General features: G+C 36.1%; 1 protein-coding gene across 1 annotated transcript in view; it reads left to right on the forward strand.

Moving 5' to 3' along the window:
• Positions 1 to 26,159, forward strand: part of ct (homeobox protein, cut) — a 693,629-nt gene that overhangs the window by 271,670 nt on the left and 395,800 nt on the right. Inside the window, exon 4 of the mRNA XM_069829769.1 lies at positions 4,530 to 4,742. Within this exon, the coding sequence (XP_069685870.1) occupies positions 4,530 to 4,742 (213 nt within the window). The remainder of the gene's footprint in view (positions 1 to 4,529; positions 4,743 to 26,159) is intronic.

Consider the following 26,159-nt stretch of genomic DNA (forward strand, 5'->3'; position numbering starts at 1 on the left):
TGTGAAGCGATTATCTTTTCCATAACCGTGAACCGTGTCTTATATTGAATTTTTTGTAGGATATAAAATGTTTTTTTTTATTCTATTTTTTGACTGGATTTGATAGTTTCTTTCCGTTTTGTGATTGTGTCATTGACGCTATCAAATCCTCTTTGTTTATAAATATGAAAAGCAATACATGAAAAGTAAACACATTAGATTTTGTACACATCAGAATTTTATAAACAATGTACCTGACAGCTCGTACTTGGCAGCGTTCTTTAATTTTCGAATAGGTGTGAAAGAATTCATGGCTGTAATACACATAATTGATTGAATCTGGCTCCTAGGGAAGGTACACATATTTGTTTGTTTTTTATATACTTCGATCAAAGATACTGAGGAGTAATTTTAATTGTATGTCAATTAACTCTCTTTTGACTTTATACCTGTAAGATTATGAATTTTACAACATTATAGTTTCTCCAAACTACAGTTAACAATATTACTATGCGGCCTAAGTTAGAGGGCTATTTGTTGCTATGGTAACTCACTGTAATGTAGTTACTCTAAACTTCAAACATTTTTTTTACTTCATTTAAATTATGCTTAACAATAAAATTATTATAATTCCATTCAATTATGTCTGTTGTAGCAACTCAATAGTAATATGCGTTACAAGAGCGGTATGTTGACGTTTTCATGGTCGAGGAAAAGATTGAAAAAGCGAAACGTAGTTGAGCTTTTTTAATTTCCGAGAATATGAAAACAAACATACCGCTCGTGTATCGTACATTATTTTGTGCGAAGATCGTTTATTACATACCTGAAAGACGAATTTCTAATTAGTTGCAATGAAATCTCTATGTTGGTTTCTGTTTAATGACGGCAACTTCGGAAAACCAAAATATCTTTCTTCAACATTGTTGCTATAAAATGTTTTCTGTGTTTACTATACTCCAGCAGGCCGTGATATACGTCTGTCTTTTTTTTCCCCCAGTCTATAAATGCGAACTTAAAACAAACGGTAATGTTATGTAATGATGATATTTTTAATTTTAATATTTTAACAATATTATTTATATAACATATTGCAGTAATAACATCGGCATCTGGAATCTTGTTGATTTTTTCACGGCTTCCTTAATGTTACTTGTATCAGAAATGCAATAAGTTTCGTGGAGTAGTAGACTTTACTTAATTTTTGCAAATATTTAAAAACAATAATTAACATTGCAATTTAGGTGAAATTGCAGTGTTAAGTTTCCAATTTATAATTATTACTATGTTAAACGCCTAAAGCAGTAAAATGAATATGGCGCTTAAGCGGTAAGAGGAGGGAAATTGTTATGTGTGTTACGTTGGGAATACTGAATGTGGTATTTCACACTTACGGCGTATTGGTTCTGTGCGGAAAACAAGCAAATATGCACGATCTCGCACAAAAGTAATATACTTCTTTAAAAGCATTAGTTAATATTGTACGTTGCCTTGGTAACCCTTTACTTAATACTAGATTGCCCTGATGTTATTAACGTTGTCACTTATAAAAGTTATCCTTATTGCTATGGTAACAAATATTTAATAACATAATACTGAGTAAAAAAAAAAAGACAGTAGACTATCTGTTGGGGTACACAGATGCTTTTGTCACGAAGTATGCGCATATTAAATGTTAGCCGTTGGAGTTGTAAGATCTTCTTTCTGAAGAGGAAATTGTTACTATTGTGTGTAAATCTTTTGACAAAGAAATCGAAATTGGAAAATACCCCCACTCACACTATCCAGTCTGTCGGATTTGCATCTCTTAACGAGCTGTCGTACCCCGATACTGCGCGACACAAATGAGGTCCTCTCAATATATCAATACTGTCATTGTGTGTAAATACATTACAAATCGAAGATCACGCCCTGCCAAGTAGGCGTGGCTCCTAACAATGGTTTCCAAGGACTCGAAGAAGCCCTGTGGGCTGCTGGCTTAATTTATGGCTTTTATTTGGGACTTTTCGATCAAGAGACAGTTTGTCTTGTCAAGTGAACCTTCAAAACTAAATACGTTTCTTGTTCTTATTTTTCTTCACTTAACAACTTAGATAATTATACTGTTCCAACCTGAATATTAAATAATGTTTGCCAAACATAGACGAAAATTTGTTAGAAGATTTCATATCTGAAATGTAAGAAAAGAATTTCTAGAGAGATGTTGCTTAGTCAACTGTCCGAAGACAAGTCTCGAACCCCATAAGTAATACCAACAAGGAATCACTCATGAGGCAACTAGGTCAGGAGACCATGGGGTAGGGTGTCCAGTTCCTTTCCCCCTCCATTGCATACATCGCCGATTAGCTACATATTACACTAATCAGACTTAAGATGTGTACAAACAATTGTTATTCCTCTGACATATTATATCGTCAAGTGAGATGTACTGCCTGATAATAGATGTATACATCAGCCAGAACCTCAATCATAAGAAAGAACCTCAATGAGAGGAAATAATCTCAATGAGAGGAACTATTAAGATTTAATTAGTTTATAGTTTTCTGCCCAAATGGTGATCTTTTACTGCAAACCCAGAACTCTCAATTCTTACCTCTTTTCTGCCTTTCTGTTAGTTTCTGCATATTTATTTATTTATTTATTTATTTATTTATTTATTTATTTATTTATTTTATTTTATTTATCTATTATTTATTTACTTACTTATTTATTTATTTATGTAATTTATTTATTTACTTATTTGTTTATTTAATTATTTATTTTATTTATTTTTTATTTACTTATTGACTTATTCATTTATTTATTTAATTAATTAATTAATTAATTTATTTATTTATTTATTTACTTATTTGCTTATTTATTTCTTTATTTAATTATTAATTTTATTTATTTGCTTATTTACTTATTTAATTATTATTTAATTTATTCGTTTACTTATTTATTTATTTATTTAATTTATTTATTTACTTATTTATTCGTTTATTTATTTACTTATTTACGGTATTTATTTATTTATTTATCTGTATCTATTTACTTATTTATTTACTTATTTATTTATTTATTTATTTATTTATTTATTTATTTATTTATTTATTTATTTTGCTAATAATTTAAGGATTCAGAGCCATATTGGGCCAAACGCCATTAATTAAAAACAGAGAAAGCAAGGGTTAAAGTTAAATGAATACCACAGTTTAATGAAGATTGACATATCATTTAGTTTTAATGTGTATACTTTATATTACTTGCTATATGTTTCCATTGAATTATGGTGATAACTTCATTTTAACCCTTGTTTTCTACTGTTTTAGTAAATGGCGCTTGGCCCACTATGGTTCTGAACCCTTCAATTGTAACGTAAAATATAATATATAAAGAAAAAATTTAGCTCACCCCTGAAAGAGTAGAACTCGTGCTCAGGGGCGGATTCCTGAATTTAAATTAAGAAGTATATAATACAATATAATAAAATCCATACGTAACATTTTAAATTTAATACTGGAAGAATTAGAATTGACAATATTACGATATTTAAATATAAATTTGTTATATATTCTTGGGTCAAAATTACTACTATGATTAAATACTGTAACAGTGTTGTATTTTGGTTCAAACAATCTTAAAGAATTCATACCTTTTGTTTCATAACTATGAGAATTCAATTCAAAATTATTTCGATTGTTATGTATGAATTTTATTAATACAATATAATAAATTTCTCTGATTTTAAGAACATTAAAGTCTAAAAACAATTTTTGAGGTGGTAAATCAATAGGTTTATGAAGACATATTTTAATTATTTTCTTCTGTAATAAATAAAGTGGATTAAAATTGGTTTTAAATAAGTTACCCCATCCTATAATTCCATACATGATCCATATATCTTAATGTTGTCTGTCATATGATACCTTCTTTTGCCCCGAACTCTTCTCCCGTTCACCATTCCTTCCAGTGCATCCTTCAGTACGCAGTTACTTCTTAGCCAGTGACACAACCAATTTATCTTTCGCTTCCTGATCAGTTTCAGCATCATTCTTTCTTCATCTACTCTTTCCAGCACTCACAGTTTCATTTCTTATTCTGTCTGTCCACTTCACACACTTCGTTCTACTCTATGTCTACATTTCAAATGCTTTTAGAAGTTTCTCTTCACTTCGTCGTAATGTCCATGTTTCTGCCACCCATACGATTCCACACTCCACACGAAGCACTTCACTAGTCTCTTCCTTAGTTCTTTTTCCATAGGTTACTTACTTTTGAAAAATTCTGTACATCTTTACAGCCGCTAAAAGAACAACAAAATTTAATTAGGCTATTGCATATTTTTTTCGTTTCAGTAGGGCTACAATATAGTGACATGGTGCATAAAAGCCGAGAATAACCTTTACGCTGTATAAGGAGCTACTTAAATTGATTCTCTTTTGTTTAATAAGAGCAAAAACAAAGCTTAACACCCATATTTGGTAGAATGGAAACCTTCTTTCATTGCTTCTATGTAAAAGATGCTAGTTGCCATAGTAACGGTCGGCTTCGTTGCTTGATTGTTGCAGAGAGCCACGTTGGCCGAGAAGGAAGTGAGTGCATTGAAGGAACAGCTGGCAACGGCTAACCAGAACCTGCAGTTAGTTGAAGGGAAAGGTGGGGGTGGCAATAAGCCCCCCGGGGGTGGCGGGGGCGGTGGAGGTGGTGATATGGAGCAGAACACAATGGACATCATCTCCCGCTCCAGCCTCGAGGTCGAACTGGCAGCCAAAGAGAAAGAGGTAAGACATTCAACCCCACGTGGAAGAAGTTCCAACCCCCACTTCCTTTAAAAATGCAGAATTGATGCTCATATTAGGAATTTATTCCGTGAGAAGCGGTTTACCTTGATATGTTTGTGGAATATAGTAAATTATATTTCAAGCGGCTCATCGGTTTGTTTTGAACATTCACAGATTGACTAATCGCTCATTATTTTATGGAAAATGCTACATATGTGAGACATAATGGGGATATACAGGGTGTATCTAAATTGGTGTCAAATATTTCGGGGACGAGTTCCTAACATCGAAACAATTTAAAACGTTAATAAGAACATGGGTCTGAAAACCATTCGTTAGGCAGTTATTAAAGGATTTGTCCCTTCATTGACCGCTGATTGTTTAATGGTTTTTTGTTTGTTTGTATTTTGTAGAGCAAAGAAATCAGAAGAAAATGTATTCTGTGAGTGACAGAACGAAATGATTTGCATCATTTAATTGATGATGTGCTTGTGGAGGTCATCCAACGAATGTGTTTTAACACGATGCTGCTCCAGCTCATTTCAGTCTGATAGTTCGTAATTTTTTAATGATCGATTTCCCCAAAGATGTATTGGTCGAAGGGGATTCATTGCATGGCCTGATCGATCGCCTGATTTGAATCCAATGGATTTCTTCTTCTGGGGACATTTAAAGTCCCTGGTTTATGCGACTTCTGTACTTAATGTTGATATTCTGAGAGCGTATCCAAATGGATTTCACGAAATACGAAACAATATTTGACACCAATTTAGATACACTCTGTATAGTCGAAACAGTATTATAAAACGGAGTGACTGTCGAATATTCGTAACTTATCTAATGTAATTCAGCGGAATTAAACTGACAAACAAATCTAGTGACGTAGGTAACTATTTTGCCTTGATAAAGAATAACCAAGAATTCTTAGTAGACTTTCAAGGAAAGATACCCGCATATCTGCTGGTTGCTTAATTACATCGTTTGTCCTTGTAACGGATTGCGGTTTTCATATGTTTCATTTGAAATGCTATTACAATAGCAATTCTTTGCGAGTGGCATTTTTTTTTTTAGCTGTTTCTAGGTTACGGCGATTTCAATGTCAGGCTTATCTGTACATTTTATTGTCTTATCGAGAGGGTCTAGAGTTCAAACGTAACACCCCAGACTTTCTTTTGGTATGTTGTGGTATTTCTACACGTAAGGTTGTTCCGTTATTGTGTACCTTAAACATGTGCATCGTGTTGTACATTTGAAAAGAAACAAAAATGTTTTGTGAACTATAATTTTGTATACGCTTTAGTTACAGAAATATGACAGTGAGAAAGTATCAATGAAAGATTTCGTTTCTGTTATCGCAGTTTTCTTTATTACAGCAAGTGTTTGAAATGCCCACAATTACAATCGCAGTACAGGCGTCTGTACCATGAAATCCTTTTGGAAGAAGCGATTTTTCTGAATTTCAGTACATGCCTCCACAATTGATTGCTACAAAAGGACACGGGTAGGATGTGTTTCATCATACACCAGATCCTTTAGATGATTCCACAATCAAAAATCATAAGGTATGAGATCGGGTGATCTTGCCGGCCACAGAATAGGTCCATTTCTTCCAATCCATCGTCCTGGAAATTTCATTCAAAATGTTGTTTCACGCAGCAGTTGTAGTGTGCCGAAAAGCACCATCCTAAAGAACCGTGCGACATCTGATTTCTAGAGGTACGTCCTCGAACATTTCTTGGCAGCAGTTTATAGTACATCCCAAGTACGAGTATATGAAGCTGTCCACTTGCTCTACTGCCTCATTTACAATTCGCAACTTTACCTTCTTTACTTTTCTTCCTATGACTATGGTCTTCGTCTTGTTGACATTTATCTTCATTCCATACTGCTCACAGCTGTCATTTAGCTCTAGTAGCTTATCCCTTAGTATCATCTCTTCTTCTGCTAATCAACGCCATGTAATCAGCAAATCTTACACACTTTATTCTTCTTCCTCCTACTGTCACTCCTCCTATGTTCCTAAAACAGTTCTTCACTAAATCCTCCAAGTAGGTTTTGAACAAGGTAGGTGATAAAGGTCATCCTTGTCGTACTCCTCTCTCTGTTTCACTTTCTTCTGACATTTCTTCTCCTATCCTGACTTTGACTCGTTGTTTCATATAAAGGTTATTGAACAGTCTCCTCTCTTTCCAATCCACGCCAATTTTCTTTAGGATCCCCATCAGTTTATTCAAATCCACTCCGTCAAACGCCTTTTCTAAGTCCACAAATACTGTATACACTTCTTTATTCTTCTCTAGATAGCTTTCGCCGATTGTTAAAAGTGAATAATATACAATTAAACGTGTTTTTGTTGTCGCAGTGCCGCTAGTTTGTAAAGAAAGACTTTCCAGCCTGCTTGTCTCTTTGACCTTGTTGACAACGATGATGTCTTGTTTGAAGTAATTGTAATAGCCTGAGCAGGGACTCAGGTCAGAAGTCAAACACTGGAGTTGCGTCTTCTTTTGTCTTGGCTTATGTGTCATAAGTTACACCTGGTTTTATACGGACAAGGCTGCAGTATTGTAAGTTATACGTTGCTATGTTACCGTACTCTTCTCAAGAATTCGCTTCTGCGTCTGTGCAACAATGGCGTATGTCGGATTCCTGACATTCTATCACGTATTGTTTCCTTGGCTACCGTTTCTATAGCGATTTTAGAGTTTCCTTGTTTTTTTTATGGTCCATAAATGAAGGCTTTCAAGATCTCAGAAAATAAAAATCGCGCATCTTTAAGAGAACATGTATAAATTAAATATTTGAAGATCGTTTTTTTTTCTTAAATGTTTTTTTCTTTGAGCTTCCGAAATATTTGACGCCAAGTGCACAGCTACTGTGCATTTTCTCACTGTTTTTGTTTTCTTCCTTTTGTTTGGGATTGCCCATTATGCCTTCAGAGACAGGAAACTTTCTCATGCATAGCTTCTCGTAAGACTTCAAAGGTGAAATGATTGTTGTCCTATAAAAATACACAGGCTACATTAGGCTGACTACATTGACCTCAGAATTGTTCGTCACATCTCTATTTTTTATTATTTTTGGTGTTACATATATGTAATCTTTTATTTCTACCTGTTAGGGCAGGTAATATTTGAATATTTCTTTACCTAGGAAGTCTTTGGATCGAATTCTTTGCAAGTCACTTTGAGATTTCACTGCCTAGAGACAAATTATGTGAATGTCGGAATACAACAAAGAATTACACGATTACTCTTTGTGATTCCTTTCCGACATTTTTGCCTTGGTAAGTATAACATTTAGAGTGAAAGAGAAAATCATATGAATATCTCCATGGCAACGCAAATACCGTCTATCTTACATTAAAAGTGACAGAAGTTTTGTTGTGTACGTTGTTTCCATGTTGAATAAAGTTATGTGTAAAGTCAGATTACTGATGGAGGTAATGGTTTCAATTCCCGATGGGTGCAAGGACTTCACATACTGTCTGGAATATCTTGGTTGAGACAAGTTACCTAGTTGAGGTTGTTATCGGGGGTTTTCCCTCAACCCGTTAAGAGCAAATGCTGGGTAACTTTCGGCGTTGGATCCTGGACTCATTTCGCTGGCATTATCACCTTCATCTAGAAAGACGTTAGGAAGCCATAGCAGTTGATAAAGTGTCATAAAATAACCAATTAAAAAACTATCTGAAATAAGATGTCCTACAGGCCTTCGTATATAGGTCTAATACTGTCGGAATACAACAGGAAAAACAACATCACAGTACAAAGAAAAAACACAAAAGTTTTATTTAAAACAAATGACTCCTTCACAATTAAATATGATAGATTATAATTCCTTCTTAAATGTTAAAGAATTAGGGGGATAAATTGTAACATTTTACAAATAACCTAAAGTATTTTTTTTTCCGAGGAATCTGGAAGTTGTGGCTAAGAAACTGTGTTACTTCGAAAGCTACTGATCACTCGTCATTTCCCGAGGAACACGGTTTCAATGAAAAATGTTTAAGAGAGAAAAGAACAGGGCTGTGGTATTTGTACACAAAACTATTTCATAAAAGTTTAATATCTCTATATCTCCGACGCCAAGATTCCACGATTCTGACTCTGACGTCATAAGCTTTTTCAATCTTCGTAATAAGAGTAAGGTTTTGAATAGCTAATTAGGTTGAAACAGCATACAATGTTGCCAAGTAAATTTAAACTTACTATTCAATAAATTGACTGGGTTATATTTTATTTCTAAGTCTCGTAGAATAAATAATATAGATCTGAGTGTTACTTAAATTCAAGGTTGGCCCATTAGCATTAAAAGGTTCATTCAAATTATTTAAAATTTTTGTAGTATAATTAAATGATTTGAGAAGTGTAATATCAGCATAAGTGATAATATATTCAGAGATGACAACAGGTAGCCTAGATCATTAAAAACAACAATAAAAATAAAGAAACCCTAAAATGGGTCCTTGGGGAACGCCAACATTTACCGTTGCTGCAGAAGACATTAAAGAATGTATTTCAACAATTAGTTGCCTTTTAATCTTAGTTTACACTCGTATCAAAGAAGTAAAATAGCCGTCTCAGTTGATAGGATCGCACTAAACATGTACACAAGTAATAGCTATTAGATAGAAACAGCATACAATGTTGCTAAGTAAATTTACTATCCAATAAATTAACTGGATTATATTTTATTTCCAATTTTCGTATAATAAATGGCATAGTCTGAGTTTTACTTAAATTCAAGCTTAGCCCGTTAAAATTAAACAGTTCATTCAAATTATTTAAAATTTTTGTAGTATAATTAAATGATTTGAGAAGTGTAACATCATCAGCATGAGTGATAATCTTTTCAGAGATGACAACAGATAGCTTAGATCATTAACAGTAACAACAAAAATAAAAAAGCCCTTAAAATGGATCCTTGAGGAACACCCAGATTTACAATTGCAGCAGAAGACATTTAAGAATCTGTATCAAAGAAGTAAAGCAGCCGTCTCAGTTGATAGGATCACACTAAACATGTACACAAAGAATAGCTATTAGATAGAAACAGTATGTAATGTTGCAAAGTAAATTTACTATCCAATAAATTAACTGGGTTATATTTTATTTCCAATTTTTGTATAATAAATGACATAGCCTGAGTTTTACTTTAATTCAAGCTTAGCCCGTTAAAATTAAACAGTTCATTCAAATTATTAAAAATTTTTGTAATATAATTAAATGATTTGAAAAGTGTAATATCATCAGCACATAATCTTTTGAGAGATGAGAACAGGTAGCGTAGATCATTAACAGTAACAATAAAAATAAAAAACCCTAAAATGGATCCTTGGGGAACACCCACATTTACTGTTGCAGCGGAAGACATATAAGAATCTCTTGCCTATTAATCCTAGTTTACACTCATATCAAAGAAGTAAAGCAGCCGTCTCAGTTGATAGGATCACACTAAACATGTACACAAAGAATTAGATTCTAATTTTTATGATTTTATGGAGAGATAGTTCTAATTTTTACACAATCTCCTCCGACTAGAAAATAAATAAAAGTCTGTTTTCAAGGCGTGTTGTGCCGCTCTAGCACTGAGGCGCCGTTTGCGGGCAATACTGTGGAAGCCCAACACGCGACTTGACTTCCGCCATCCCTGGGGACGTCCGACTAGTCCCCGCACGCGATCTTAGACAGAGACAACAAAGGACGGATTGGAGCGATAGAAATCGCAGCGCGTACACGGCAGTTAAGACGCCGTTCGGAATTCGCGGTCCTAGGTTCGATTCCCTTCAACTGAATGTATGTCCGATGTGGTGTCCAGTGTTGTTTCAGGCGTACTGCAAAAAAGTTTCATGCAGTTTTGCTCGTTTTTGCTTCCTTTCCGAGATAAAAATTGTTTTGTATGAATAATTTCATAGCGTGTTTTGGAAAAGCCATTGATTTAATTCCCAATATGCTCAGTCAATTTAAGAGAACAGAGTATTATTGCAATAGGTGATTTAAATAATTTTAGTTTTGTCCTTTAAATGCGGAGAAATTTTATCCCAACAAATATAACATTTTAAAATTTCTTTTCTAAACGAAAGGTTACATTTGTTCGGATCAATTTTTTGCACATCTAAAGGACAAAACTAAAATTCTTTCAATAATTTATTATCATAATACACTGCTCACTTAAATTGACTGAGCATACTGGGAATTAAATCAATGGCTTTTCCAAAAACATGCTATGAAATGATCCAGATAAAACAATTTTATCTTGAAAAGGAAGCAAAAACCAGAAAAATTGTATTAAAATTTTTGTTTGAAATATCTCAAAGAATAACCCCTTGAAAGAAAATAAAACAGTCTTTGTTCTGAGAGATGATAGTCTTCATCTAAATGGAAAAAATCTAATATTCGTGAGTCTTAAAATAATTATTCTTTTTTTTTAACGAAACAAGGGTTTTGAAATTCGTATTGTAAGAACAACATATCTGTAGTATGATTATGGAAAAAGATTAAAACGTATTGAAAGTCATAAGACACAATCTTGTGAAGCTAAAATGAAACTTCATCACGTATCGAAACGAACAAAAATACGTAAAATTCAAACTCGATTTTAAAAAGTTGCTACTTAAAAAATTAATACGTATAAATTAGAATTAATTTATATGTAATTTTGACAAGAATCTATTCATAATTATGTACAATTAAAACTACATGTAACTGGGTTATGTGTCTTAAAATCGGCCACGGCATCTTACTCCCAATTCGTTTCTCTATTTGGAATGGTCTACAAATGAGAAACAAGGCTTTTCTAGGAGAGATTAACTTCCTCCCGTTGAAACAAGCTTACAACCAACAGTCAAGAAATTCTTGTGAGTGTATCACTTCCTGGAACTCCTTTTTTGTGAACCGCTGTTATTTAAACTGCTTTCTTCTTCCGTCGTTACTGTAGAAAGGCATTGTCATCCTAAGTTGTAAGCAAGATGAAAAGAAAAGAGGCCGATCGCTTCTGGCCTTAGGAAAACTTTGATACTTTTCTTCTCAGTTTGAAATCGAAGGTAGGCTAGCCCGCCAGTCACAGACTTCATTATAAATCAATAGACTATAAATAAGGTTGATGGGTCGGAGACAACAGGAGGTGACTTCAATAGATTAGCTACAGTGTGTCCAAGATGTTTAGACATTAGAGTTGATTCAGTAATTTAACTAATGTGTTCAGGATATTTTGTCACAAATGGGAGCTTTAATATAAAAGCTGCAATGTATATTTTTTAGTAGGTTATTTTACGACGCTTTATCAACAGCTTACGTTATTTAGCGTCTGAATGATATGAAGTTGATAATGCCGGTGAAATGAGTCCGGGGTCCAGCACCGAAAGTTATCCAGCATTTGCTCGTATTGGGTTGGGGGAAAACCCCGGAAAAAACCTCAACCAGGTAACTTGTCCCGACCGGGAATCGAACCCGGGCCACCTGGTTTCGGGGCCAGACGCGCTAACCGTTACTCCACAGGTGTGGACTGCAATGTATCAAATACGTTTAGTCAGAAAGAATAGCTTTGCTTGTCTTTCAAGTGGGGAGGCCCGGATTCGATGCCCGACTAGATCGTGATAGAATTTGTGGTGGAAATTTAGATGTTGCAGAGGGTTTTTCTAGGGTATTCCCGTTTCCCTCTATTTTTCCATCAACCTCTATCCCTCTTGAAGTCTTGATGGTTTCCGATGCTGACACAAGAAGGGCTAAGGGCTATTGGTAGGCTTATCAGACACTGGTCTAAGGATGGGATCTGGTGCGGTCAGGGCTGAGGCTGGGTGGTCCACCTGTCAGCATCAGATTCACGAATGACACCCAGGACATCTATCGGACTTGGACAATAATCGTCTTTCACCCAGGCGATCCGGATTCGAATTCCAGTCAGGCCTGGGTAAAATCCGTACTGAAACTTGTGGGGGACAAGGTCGTAGTTTAGGATTTTTCTCGGAGATCTCCTGTTTCTCCATATTAGGTATCTAAATCATTTCGTCAATATTTTTTCCATTTCGTCATCATTCCATAGCATTCCCTGATCTCCGGCTGGCGATGCACGGAGGAGGCTGGTCTAAGGACGAGGAGGATTGTCTGCTCGAAACTTGGGTACGCAGCGAACCTTAGCCTAGCTTGGGATTTAGCGGAGTAGATCGTGAAAGGTCGCAGTGCTGGATCATAGTGCCCTCCTCACGAAATTTTTCTCTCCATTATTGGACAATAATTGTATAGGCCTATATAGGGCATACAATGGGCCAATAAAGCCTAAGTAATCTACATCAATCCATCCTGGGTTCAGTTCTCGAAAAGACAAGCCAAGGATAGTTTCAGTAGATTAAGTGAATTATGTAGCCTATACAGAAAACAATCATGGAGAGTAACTTAAAAAAGGAAAAAGCATTCACAATATATAACATACTGTCATATACAGGATCTTCAGTAGTTGAGCTACAGTGTGTTAAAGATGTGTACTCATAAAGAGTAGTTTTAATATACAGGGTGATCCGTTTAGGTATGAATAAAATAAAAACGCCGTAAAACATTTACTACTGAACTTTATTTGTTGAAACTTTGTGCATACAACACTGAAAGATGGGAGATTCCTCAGAGCTCAACATGACCCCCATTGCGCACCCTGCACAACTCATAACGGTGATGCAATTCAGCCCATGTCCGTTGTAACATAAGAGGGGTGATTTGTTGAAAAGCTTGAGTAATTTTTACTCTCAGATCATCAATGTTCCTGGGTTTCTGTGAACAGACAATGTCTTTAACAAAACCCCACACGAAGAAGTCAGGAGGGGTTAGATCTGGGGAGTTTGGGGACCAAACCAAGAGATAGCTGTTTCTCGTACTGGGTTTCGCATGCGACCTCCTGCATGTTTTTTTAACACAGAACAATGTTCGATACCACAACATTATAGAATCGTATTTAGGTACATTACGCACACCATACTCACGTCGAAATTCCCTTTGAACTCTTTTAACACTCAAATTTAGCATACCAAAGAACACATTGTGCCCGCTGTTGATTTTTAGTAGCCATTTTAACCATCTACGATTTTCATTTGTCCTTTCAGATTATGCATTGTTGATTGTCATGGAAACTCCCATCTTTTAACATAATATAACCAGCAAGAAATTTTTCCTGCTATCATAATAGCTTGATAATAATAAATTACGGTAATATTATCCATACCCAAACGGATCAGAATGTATTTTGTTACAAAATGCATATACTGTATTACTGTTTTAGTTGTAACAGCTAGCTTCAATAGATGAACGACATACAGTCTATCATAAATAATGATAACTTCACAATGTGTCCATGATCTTTATTTAGTAAGTTAGCTTCACTAAGAAACTAGTACGTCCATACGTTTTGTTCTAAATGGGAGTTCCAGTGGATAAACTACAATGTGTTCAAAGTATTTAGTCATAAAGCATTATTCTAATAGATAAATTGCTTTGTTTCCAAGGTCTTTAGTGTTAGAATAGCTTGAATAGATAAACTACAATGTGGTCAAAATGTTGCGTCATAGCAGATAGTTTCAATACCTTACTGCAGTACTTCCAAGGTCTTAAATCTTAAATAATATTTTAAACATATAAACTACAATGTGTTCAAGATAAATATTCATAAGTATGTTCAACAGCTGACGTATATTATTGTTTCTAAGTTTTCACTCACAACAGATAAACTGCAGTGTACTCAAGATGTTTAGTTTACAAGGTAGTTTCGTTTAAAGAAACGCAGTTTGCCAAAGATTTTTAATTATATTAGTTATACACAGAATTCATTATGATGTAATATAAATGCATTTACGATTATTATTTTCAACTACTGAGACTATAAAAATACGATTCGATGATTATATGGTTGTAATAGAGCAATGATAAAATGAAAATGATAGAGAAAACTATACGACAGCCTTCTTGCAAATGCACTTCACACATTTGTCGTCAGAAATACTACATTGTGCCCAATAAAATATGGTACGCCTACAGTATGAAATATGACAGAATGAGTTCCTATATAAATACTTTTTTTTTCCTACAAATTTGGTACGTTAAATTTATCATAGCTATTTTAATGAATGTTTAAAATGTTACTTTTTGTATAATGGGATTTTAGTTTCTTTGTGACTTAGAATACCTTAGATTAACAAAATTAGGTTGTTCTTTGCAGTGCATTTGCGTAAAATTCAAAGTTTCTATGGCAACACACAATCTGAAACAAAAGAAATCACTATTTTATTTTGCTTATTTTCGGTCCATCATCTGATATCTTCTTCTGCCCCGAACTCTTCTCCCGTTCTCCCGAAAGTTACCCAGCATTTGCTCATATTGGGTTGAGGGAAAACCTCGGAAAAAACCTCAACCAGGTAACTTGCCCCGACCGGGATCCGAACCCTGGCCACCTGGTTTCGCAGCCAGACGCGCTGACCGTTACTCCACAGGTGTGGACTCTCACGTGTCCTTTTGCAGTGTTGTCACATCTGGCCCAGTGATCGCTATTTGTGCATCCCTGTGTATAGGTGGTCCGCATGCCAAGATCTGGAAATAGATGAGTCTGACTAGATCTTCTTTTCATCTCCTGCACATCTCGATGTGTAATGCCGCTATAGGAGTCATCAGTCAAGAGTAATTCACACCTGCCCTCGAAACGTCCTGCCTTTCTGTCACAGATTATTATGAGATGGGCCACGCATGCGTGAAATATAAGGTGGACTCCGACCTGATTATGAGAAACGAGCGGGGGGATTACAGCTGCCCAATAAATTGGATTGTACCGTGTCACAAGACCATATCTGCTGACACTGTGTAAACAGGACATAGCTGATCATTTCCACGGTTATATATACCGAGACCGAAAAAAAAAGACCAATTTAATATCGTGTACAAGCTCGTCGTAGAGCCACGAAAATGTCGCAATCGCTAAACGCGATTAAAATAAGAAACATGCGTTTTGCTCCATTTTTTTCAGTTTTCCTTACATTTCGTCACGATTTAATGTTTTTTTTTTATTTCAACGACACTGCGTCAACTGCGAGGGTATTTAACGTCGATGGAATTGGTGATAGCGAGATGATATTTAATGGTGGCCCCCTATTTAATGGTGAATTGCAGAAACCTCATAAGTCACAATTCTTCTCAAATTTAGTTTTTCATATGGCTGTAATATTTTTAGTGGGTTATTTAACGACGCTGTATCAACTAATAGGTTATTTAACGTCGATGGAATTGGTGATAGCGAGATGATATTTAATGGTGGCCCCCTATTTAATGGTGAATTGCAGAAACCTCATAAGTCACAATTCTTCTCAAATTTAGTTTTTCATATGGCTGTAATATTTTTAGTGGGTTATTTACGACGCTGTATCAACTAATAGGTTATTTAACGTCGATGGAATTGGTGAAAGCGAGATGATATTTAATGGTGGCCCCCTGTTTAATGGTGAATTGCAGAAACATCATAAGTCACAATTCTTCTCAAATTTAGTTTTTCATATGGTTGTAATATTTTTAGTGAGTTATTTAACAACGCTGTATCAACTACTAGGTTGTTTAACGTCCTTGGGATTGGTGATAGCGAGATGAGGTCGAGGATTCGTCATAGATTACCTGACATTTGCTTTACGGTTGGGGAAAGCCACTGAAGAAAACCCAATCAGGTAATCAGCCCAAACAGGAATGCCCAAATTTTGTTTCTGGGTCTGTACATGATTTTTGTTTGATACAGTTTCCAGTAACCTAATTGTTGGAGCGATTTATTAAATTTTTGTACATTTCTTAACCAAAAACATTCATTTTTTAAAGGTAAGACTTGGTATTGTTTTAATCGGTTTAATGATCGGTTGGAATTACTGCCCTGTAACATCTGGTAGGAAACAATTAACAATCGGTGCAAATAGGAAAGTCAGAAAAACACGAAGAAAAGAAAGGAAAAAGACAAAGATTATTAAAAAAAGAGGATGAAAAGGAGAGGAAATGTAGGTGAAAAGCACAGGATGCCTTTACCTTTGTGTCCAATCTTTATGGCCACCCTGTATATGAACTGCATTGTGCGCATAGAAATAATCATTATCCGAAAACTCTGTTACATTAATATTATAAATGAAGGAAAACTGTATACGTAATTACAATTAAACAAAAAAATTATCTCTGGCTTCGAACCGAGAACGTTCGCTAAAGCGTGTAAAAAGCCTTGCAAACTCAATGTCAAACCAGATCACAGTACGAACAATTCTTTCCTTTTCTGTGTGTCTTCTTTTTTTTTTTTTTCTTTCTTTCTTTTTTAATTCCGGACGACTACAGTCATTTGTTTTATCGGAGTGACTATGGCAACTGCCACTAGATGGCTTCGGGGCGTGCGAAGAGTGGACCCGAAAGAAACAAACAAATTGAACAGCGGTCGGCGCTTCTCATGAAGTGAATCCATTAGCGACGAGTCTTGTTGTCATGGGCAAATTCACACGCCGGATTCCCTAGCAACGTCGCCGGTGTTCCTCTACGTTTGGTCCACCCCTACGTTTTGTACAGTCCGTCTGTTACTGTCCTATTTTTATGACGTCCATCCAGGTGGGAGAGATTTGTAGAAGAGGGCTTCAATTAATAGAATTCGTTTGTTGTTCGATAGAGCATTGCTGATTTATGGTAGCGATGCTTTGCTTTTCGATTAAATGGGATCCACTTGCCAAAAGTTCGGCTAATTGGTAGATCTGGCATTCAGAAAATGCCCCCACACTAAGATACGAACTGAGAGGTTGCGGTATCGAATGCAACTGCCCTGTAACAAGTAAATTAAACTTCTTTGGTGGTAGGATTGCTTGTAGTTAGACCAGAATTTCTGGATTTCGAACTCTGCTGAAGGCAGTAGATTTTAAAGAACAAGATACAGCTTCGAGAACTGAAAAATGAGTGAAATTCACTATTTCTTTCTCAGCAATAAAATAAATAACTCTATAACCTTCTAATTTTATACGCTTTTCATTTATTCATATTGTTCTGCCAAAGAACAGACATTTCACTTCAAACCTAGCGTTCTCCAATCTTCCCTATTTTCCGCCTTCCTCTTAGCCGCCACATACAAACCCCGGCCCTCTTGTTTCACGGTCACACATGCTTATCGTTACTCCATAACGTTGGACTGAAAAAGAAACCAAATCGGGAATTCCATGGCAGAGATTTATAACACAGAAAACAATTCTGTCTCTGAAACTTTTTTATCTAATATATTTAACAGTTCTATATTAATAAAAAGAAAATCACACTAAATTCCGAAGTAAAAGTAAAGTGAACGTCTTTATCTGGTGATTATACATAGAGGAATGACTTTTAATTGAAACAGACTTCAGCGGATTCAAACCCAGGAGAGGGGGGCCGATTTTTAAAGACTTCTTTCTAAAGGGAAGTAGGCTCGGAGATTTAATGTCGCGTGAAATAATGTTTTCACTTAATACATAAATTAGCTCCACCAGCCGCCACTGGATTCTACCCTTATTTTCATTCCAGAGAGAACTATCCACTATTTTAGTAAAAAACTACCAAATTTTAATTTGAAGATTCTTATATTTAAATTCTTCCGTTTTCAAACTCACTTTTTTTAGAACTAAATTTGTCTATTCTTTTTAACACCAGCTTGTAAAAACCCAGGAGAGGGGGGGGCCGATTTTTAAGGACTTCTTTCTAAAGGGAAGTAGGCTCGGAGATTCCATGTCACGTAAAATAATGTTTTGACTTAATAAATAAATTAACTCCACCAGCCGCCACTGGATTCAAGCCTTATTTTCATTCCAGAGAGAACTATCCACTATTTTAGTAGAAAACTACCAACTTTTATTTTGAAGGTTCTTAGATTTAAATTCTGCCGTTCTCAAACTCGCTTTTTTAGAACTAAATTTGTCTATTCTTTTTAACACCAGCTTGTAAAAACTAGTTACTTATTATTTCATACAGTTGGTCATCCTGTGCAAAGTCTTTGTTCACGTAATATTCAAATGTGAGCAGTTTTTTTTTATTTGTCCTTAATTTCTGAAAGATTGAGGTTACAAAAATGTTTCACACCGGTCGAAAGAAATGAAGATATTTGCAATAACTATCATTTGCCATACTAATAAATACTATCTTATAAGATTGAAGATGAGATAAAGATACAAAAAGAAGAGGTAGAGAATTGAAAATTGTAAAGAACTTAGCAATTTCATTTCCTTAGATAATAAACACGTAGTACTTGAATATATAATATTAAACAGTCCCTATTTAAGTATATGTACGTGTTGGTGTAGTCTTTTGTTTTCTTTTTAGGTTATTAAAAAAAAAAAAAGAATATCGTCAAACGCCTCTTGGATAGCATATGTAAGGAAGGTATAATTTAGCTAATAACAAACTATATATACACAATTACCGCATTTCAGTAGCTGAAAGTTCAGCAGGTGTTTCGGTAATAATTCAACTTTGTAATCTATTCGTCTCCCGGCCTCCACGAGCATAACCTAACAGTTCAGAGACAGCGCAGGGAGGGGGGAAAGATTCCTTTCAATATATTAGAACCTTTGCCAGCATATGTTACATATTTCAAAGTAATTAAGAGATAGACAAAGGATTTTTCTTTTCGTCATCGCTTCCGGGGAAGAATTTGGCGCAATGTGATGAGAGTCTGTGAAGAAATATTTAGTTTGATTCTCGCCAGAAGCTCTTCTGAAAAGAAAACCTTCAGACAAGAGTTTGTTAGACTTGATTTAACCACTGCTCCAGTATTTGTGTATTGTGTACGTCGACAAATTTAAACCTTTTGAATGTCATGGACACTTTGAAGCTCCTATTTCATTTCGGTGAATCCCCAAAATGTTAATATAGGCTGGTAATCATATCCTGTTAAACATTTGCATAATGTATTAATATTTTTAGTAGGTTATTTTACGACGCTTTATCAACATCTCAGGTTATTTAGCGTCTGAGTGAGATTAAGGTGATAATGCCGGTGAAATGAGTCCGGGGTCCAACACCGATAGTTACCCAGCATTTTCTCATATTGGGTTGAGGGAAAACCCGGAAAAACCTCAACCAGGTAACTTGCCTCGACCGGGAATCGAACCCGGGCCACCTGGCTTCGCGGCCAAACGCGCTAGCCGTTACTCCACAGGTGTGGGTGGTGTTTTAGATTTTAAATATAATTTTAAAATACATAAATTTCTCTTTCTTTGATACACATTATCGTCAAGTGGTATGTATGTATGTATGTATGTATGTATGTATGTATGTATGTAATGCCTACCCACTTCACTTTACGTGATTCGGGTTCCTCATATTGCGGATACACATCAGAACTTCAACCCATTTTTCTAGTTGTACACCACTTCGGCGGGCCACGTTGTACATGATGTGTATCTGTGGAGAGTTATGCCATGTACTAGGGTGAATGTATGTGTAAGTGTTCATGTATGGAATAAATGGTGATGTTGAAAATCAGGAAGGGAGAAGGGGAAACCAGGTGCCGGCACTAGTCTAATCCTGTCGAATAGCACGAAGGGGCCGCCAGGCTTAACGTCTCCATCCGAGGGACGAACCACTATCAACAGTGACATATGCCTTCCCTTCTTATGCACTGCTGAGAGATTTGGGATTTAACCCAGGCATATTGTTGCACAATCTAGTGATTAAAATTTGTGCACCGCCATCTCTCGTAATTCCGAGATAGAAATTTTACACGAACATTTCTGACGCCACCAGGAATCGAACCCGGGCCGGCTAGTCTGGAGACAGACGCGCTACCACAGAGCTAACCCAGCGGACTCAAGTGAAATGTACTGCCTGATAATATATGTGAATATCAGCAATGATCACAAATATATGAGTCGTTCAGAGCAGAAGTGGTGTAAGTCAAAAATGGGTAATGAGGGTTAAAGTAAACATTTCATAAAATACAGCGCAAAGAAGCAATTAATATTAAATTTATTTAAACTATTAGTAGTCAGTGGATAGCACGAAGGACATATTAATTGCTACTCTGCGCTGTATTTTACAGAATTTTTACTTTAAACCTCATTACCCAATTTTGACTTAAACCACGTTTACTCTGAATGGCTCATATCAGATTGGCAACATAAAAATGGAACAACCACCAAAGCCTCCACTGTCGAAAAGACATTTTTTTGGCAACGACCGCTAGATGGAAGCACATTTGCAAGCTATTACCACAGTCTAGTATATACAGTCACGAAGCTTGAGTTGTGAAGGTGCTAAGAACAATAGACTGTGCCGGTACTACTACGCATTGTCTGTAATAAGGCGATATTAGCGATCCTAGTGGTTAGCAACTATCTATGGATGCATATTTACTACGTATTGAGCTTCGTTACTGTATTTACTAGACTGTGCTATTACTTACTTACTTACTTACTTACTTACTTACTGGCTTTTAAGGAACCCGGAGGTTCATTGCCGCCCTCGCATAAGCCCGCCATTGATCCCTATCCTGAGCAAGATTAATCCAGTCTCTACCATCATATCCCATCTCCCTCAAATCAACTTTAATATTATCCTCCCATCTACGTCTCGGCCTTCCCAAAGGTCTTTTTCCCTCCGGCCTCCCAACTAACACTCTATATGCATTTCTGGATTCGCCCATATGTGCTACGTGCTATTCCCTGGCGCTACAACCCGTTAAGGGCCTAGACCGACCAGCCGGCTGCTGGCCTCACGCCCACATGCCGAAGCAGAGGTGGACGATCATCCAACCAGAATGGAGGTATCGTGTGGTTAGCATGATGATCCCCCCAGCCGTTATAGCTGATATGCTACGTGCTATTACTTCATGCAATTCCACAAGTGTTATAACGTGACTTCTTTTGCAGCCGCTAGATGGCAGCATAGTGAAATGGATAAAAAGGTTTTGTTTTGGAAGTCTATTAGATTGATCAATCTGTTATATGTGATCAGAGTTATCAGCCAGAACCTCAATCAGGGGTGACTAAACTGGATATCGCTCCCCAAAATTCCGAAATGTCACGAAAGAAATTATTTTCCCTTCAGGACTCGAACCAACGGTCATTCTGTATGCCTACTGCAAGGCATGACGCTTTAATCCAAGCTGCTGCCTCGGATAAACAAATGACTGATCTGAGATGAAATGAAAAGATGAGTAACGATATGATATTCCGTGCCCGAGTCGGGTGGATGTATGTGAACCGTGTTACATTAATAGTAACTCTTTTAGACACAAAGTTCATCACCAGAAAATGCTGAAGCTGTTTCCACGTTATTGAGTCTTATAATTGGAATGAGATAAGTCTTGGAGAGCGGTTGCCGCCGCCTCCTTTGACACTTCGCTGCATAAAGCGGTCTATCTGCCAACACTGGGACCACTGTGCTCCTCCTCAAGGCCTCCTAGGATGCAGTGAAAGAGGAAACAGTTTTATATGGCTGTGATACAGGATGTCTGCAGTGCCAGCCGTCTGAAACAAACAAGGCACAAAATGTATCAGCAGATTTTGAATTCGTCTGTGGGGTGAAGTTATCGGTAAGTGGACCGAGGATCGATTTCCGGTGAATGTACTGTCGTATTTGTGAAAAATGTAGAAGCGGAATAGAGGTTCTCTGAGTATTTCGGTTTTCCCAATCGATTTTATTCCACCTTAAGGTCATTATTGTATTGTCATATTATCATACACATTCTGAATAATAATTATTATCTGTGTTATTTGTAAACTTAAAATATCTCTCTCAATTTCGCAGATCGTCTGTGTTAGTTAATTTCCTCGCAGGTGTTTTATCACACTAACATCCATTGTTCTTTCTTGATCATCTCACTTTTCTCCTCTTATCCCCAAACCTACTTTGCTTTCTTTTCAAACCCGTAACACCCATTCCTTCTTCGTATTCTTGTTTTTTCTCCCACATTTTCCTTCTCTGTCATTTTCTTCTTATTTTCCCGTTTTTCCTACTCCTTCTCTTTTCCTCCTTTTTGTATTTTCTTTTCCCTTTCGTTATTATTCTCTCCTTTCTCTTTTAATCCCTCTCTCTTTCTTCCTATCCACTTGTTTTCTTTCTTATCTCTCTTCTTTTTCCCTTTCTATCACTCTTCTCTCTCATCTTTATCTTTCTCTTTTCCTTCTCTACTTTTTGTTTCTATGCCTCTGGTTTCTTTCTCTGTCCCCTCTGTATTTCTCTCCTCATTTTCTCTTTCTCTCCCTCTTTTTCTCTATTCTCTCTCCTCTTCCTCTTTCTATCATCCTCTTTTCTATTTCTTTCCTCTTCTTTCCCTTTTATCCCTCTCTCTTTCTTCTCTCTCCTTTTTGATTCTATCCCTCCCTTTCTCTCTTCCCTTATTCAGTTTCTCTCCCGCTTCTCTGTCTGTCCCTCTCTTTCTCTCTTCCTTTAATGTTTCTCTCCCGCTTCTTTTTCTATCCCTCTCTTTCTCTCTTCCTTTATTCTGTTTCTCTCCCGCTTCTCTTTCTATCACTTTCTTTCTCTCTCCCCTTATCCTGTTTCTATCCCGCTTCTCTTTCTATCACTCTTTTTCCTCTATTCTCTCTCTTTCTCTTTCTATCTTCCTCTTCTCTCTTTCCTTCCTCTTCTTTCTTTTTCTATCCTGTTTCTTTTTATTCCTTTTCCTCTTTCTATCTTTCTTGCATGTCTCATCTTTATCTTCTTTCTCTTTTCTTTCTCTCCTTTTTGATTCAGTCCCTCTCTTTCTCTTTCCCCTTATTCTGTTTCTCTTCCGTTTCTCTTTCTACCCCTCTTTTTCTCTTCTCCCTCTCCTCTTTCTCTTTCTACCTAAGTCTTTTCTCTTTTTTCGTTCTTCCTTTTCTCTCCTTTCTCTTTCAATCCCTCTCTTTCTCTTTTTTCTTTTTCTATCCCTTTATTTTTCTTCTCTTTTTTTCTCTTTCTATCTGTCCGTCTCTTCTTTCTCTCTCCCATTTCTCTTTATATCTCCCATTCTACTTCTTTCTCCTCTGTTTCATTATATATCGCTATCCCTTTCCTCTTTTTATGTCTAGTCTCTCTCTCTCTCTTCTTTTCCTTTTCTGTTTTCTCTCTCATTTTTGTCTTTGCCCTTTTTCTCTTTCTCCCTCTGCGATTTCTCTTTCTGTCCCATCTCTCCTCCTCTTCTCTTTCTCTCCTCTTTTTGTATACATTTTCCCAATTTCGTTACTTTCATTTTTCTTCCCTTCTATTTTTCTCCTCTTCTTCCTTACTCCTCAGAACTTTTTTCTCTCTTTCCATTTATATGTTTCACCCATATCTCTCTTTCTCCATCTCTTATATCTCCTTCTATTCCTTATTTTTTCCTACTTTTCCTTCTCATCATCTTCATTCTCTATGTCATACTTTTTTATTTTCTCCTTGGCCTTCTCTTCTCTTCCTCCTCCTTCCCTACCCTTTCTTCTTTCATCAGTCTAAAAATCTTTTTCCTTCTCTCCTTTGTATTTCATGTTTTCTTCCTTCCTTCTTCATATCTTTCACCTTTTTCGACTTATATCCTTTCTTTTCACTCTTCCGTCCTGTTCCTCATATTCTATCTCCTGCTGCAATCATTTATTCTCTCGTTACTTCTCCTGCTTATTTTCTCTTCTTAGTCTTTTGCATTATTTTATGTTATTTTTCCTCTTCTTGTATTCTTTCTTTACCTCACAAACTCAGTTCAAGTTTTCCAATTTTGGTACCACAGTGTTTCCAACCAAAATCTCTGTCACAGAAACTCAAAGCATTATTCACTAGCTATCACTTTACAGCATCCCTATTCCTCGTCATCTTTGTCCTTCAGGAATTCCAAATTGGTGTGGTTGGGTTTCGACTCTGAATGTCTGCCACAGAAGCTCCACGGATTATTAATTGGCTATCGCACGCGCACCACTGTTTGCCCACTGTTATTAGAGATATGTTAATTATCCGTGCTGTGCCAGAAAGAAAGTAGTATTTGTGTGTTTGCGTGGGTAAATATCTTAACCGACATTAGTGGTGGTCTGTTCGATCACGTCGGAAACAAAAGTCCCACAGTATGCGTGGAGGGGGAGTTGGCGAACCAACAAAGCTCTGCAAAGAAATGATTGCCCCCCACTCCCTCGGTCTTGTAAATAGAACATTTCGAAATATCCCTGTCTATATCTCGCTCCTCACAAATGATGTGTTCTGCTATTTATTGTGGAACATAACTTCTATCTTTCTTTTGTTTATAACAACAATGTCCTCACGTCCAACCTGTACTTTGTATTAGAGCCAGAACTTGGAGGTTCAGTTGCCAGGGAAACTGGATTGGTACATGTGAAGACGTACTATCTGCACGTCATCTCCTAGAGAGGGCCCCAGACAAACTTTGCCGATCATTTTTCGCTCACGTTGAATATTAACATGTGCCATATTCTATCTGTGAAGCGATGTACCAATACCGTGGAATGTAGGCCTAAATAAATACAATACAATCTACAATAAATAACCTGTACAGTTGAAAGCATCGTTAAAACACTACTACCCATTATATCACATTATGCTGTTATGTTACATTACACTACGTTACGTTATGTGTTGTGTTGTGTTATGTTATGTTATGTTACGTTATGTTATGTTATGTTATGTTATGTTATGTTATGTTATGTTATGTTATGTTATGTTATGTTATGTTATGTTATGCTGTACTATGTTATATTATATTATATTATATTATATTATATTTTATGCTCGACCATGCCGAAATGTAGTAATTATACACCTGGTAGCAGTCCCTTAATGCGTGTTATTAAAGTACACCTACTCGTTAAAGTACAGGTGTTTTCAGCCAATGACAACTCAGCTTACAAGTGTTCAGACAATGACAAGTCAGCTTTGTACCGTTATAAAACCGCAAGTATCGATTATTCTCGGATATGCAATCGAAAGACAATTAGCGAAAAGTCACGCAGGCTGGAAATCCAATACTGTCGCAGAAGGTTATGTTCTGTTACTATAATAATTAGCGTTAATTGTAAATAATATTCAAATAAATTCAATTTGTCATCTCGTTTTTGAATGTCGAATTCAATAATCAAGGTTATATCAAGTTTAACGGGATTACATCAAGGTCAATAACATTATTGTTCCTCGGAAAAAATCAATACTTTCGCGTCTGCGCACATCTCACAATTCACGACCTAGAACAAGGTCACTTCCGATCTTGTCAGATACAAATAAAATGTATACATCTGAATAATTTCAAGTTAGAAATATGGTCGAGCATAAAAAGTCGTATGAAACTTGCCTATAATGGTAATTAAGACGCTCGTATGAATATTATGAAACTCGCTTGCGCTCGTTTCATAAATATCCATACTTGCGTCTTAATTACTATCATTATAGGCTCGTTGCATAATGTACTAATATTATATTATATTATATTGTATTATATTATATTATATTGTATTATATTATATTA

Source organism: Periplaneta americana, chromosome 6, assembly GCF_040183065.1.
Source record: "Periplaneta americana isolate PAMFEO1 chromosome 6, P.americana_PAMFEO1_priV1, whole genome shotgun sequence".
Classification (NCBI taxonomy): domain Eukaryota; kingdom Metazoa; phylum Arthropoda; class Insecta; order Blattodea; family Blattidae; genus Periplaneta; species Periplaneta americana.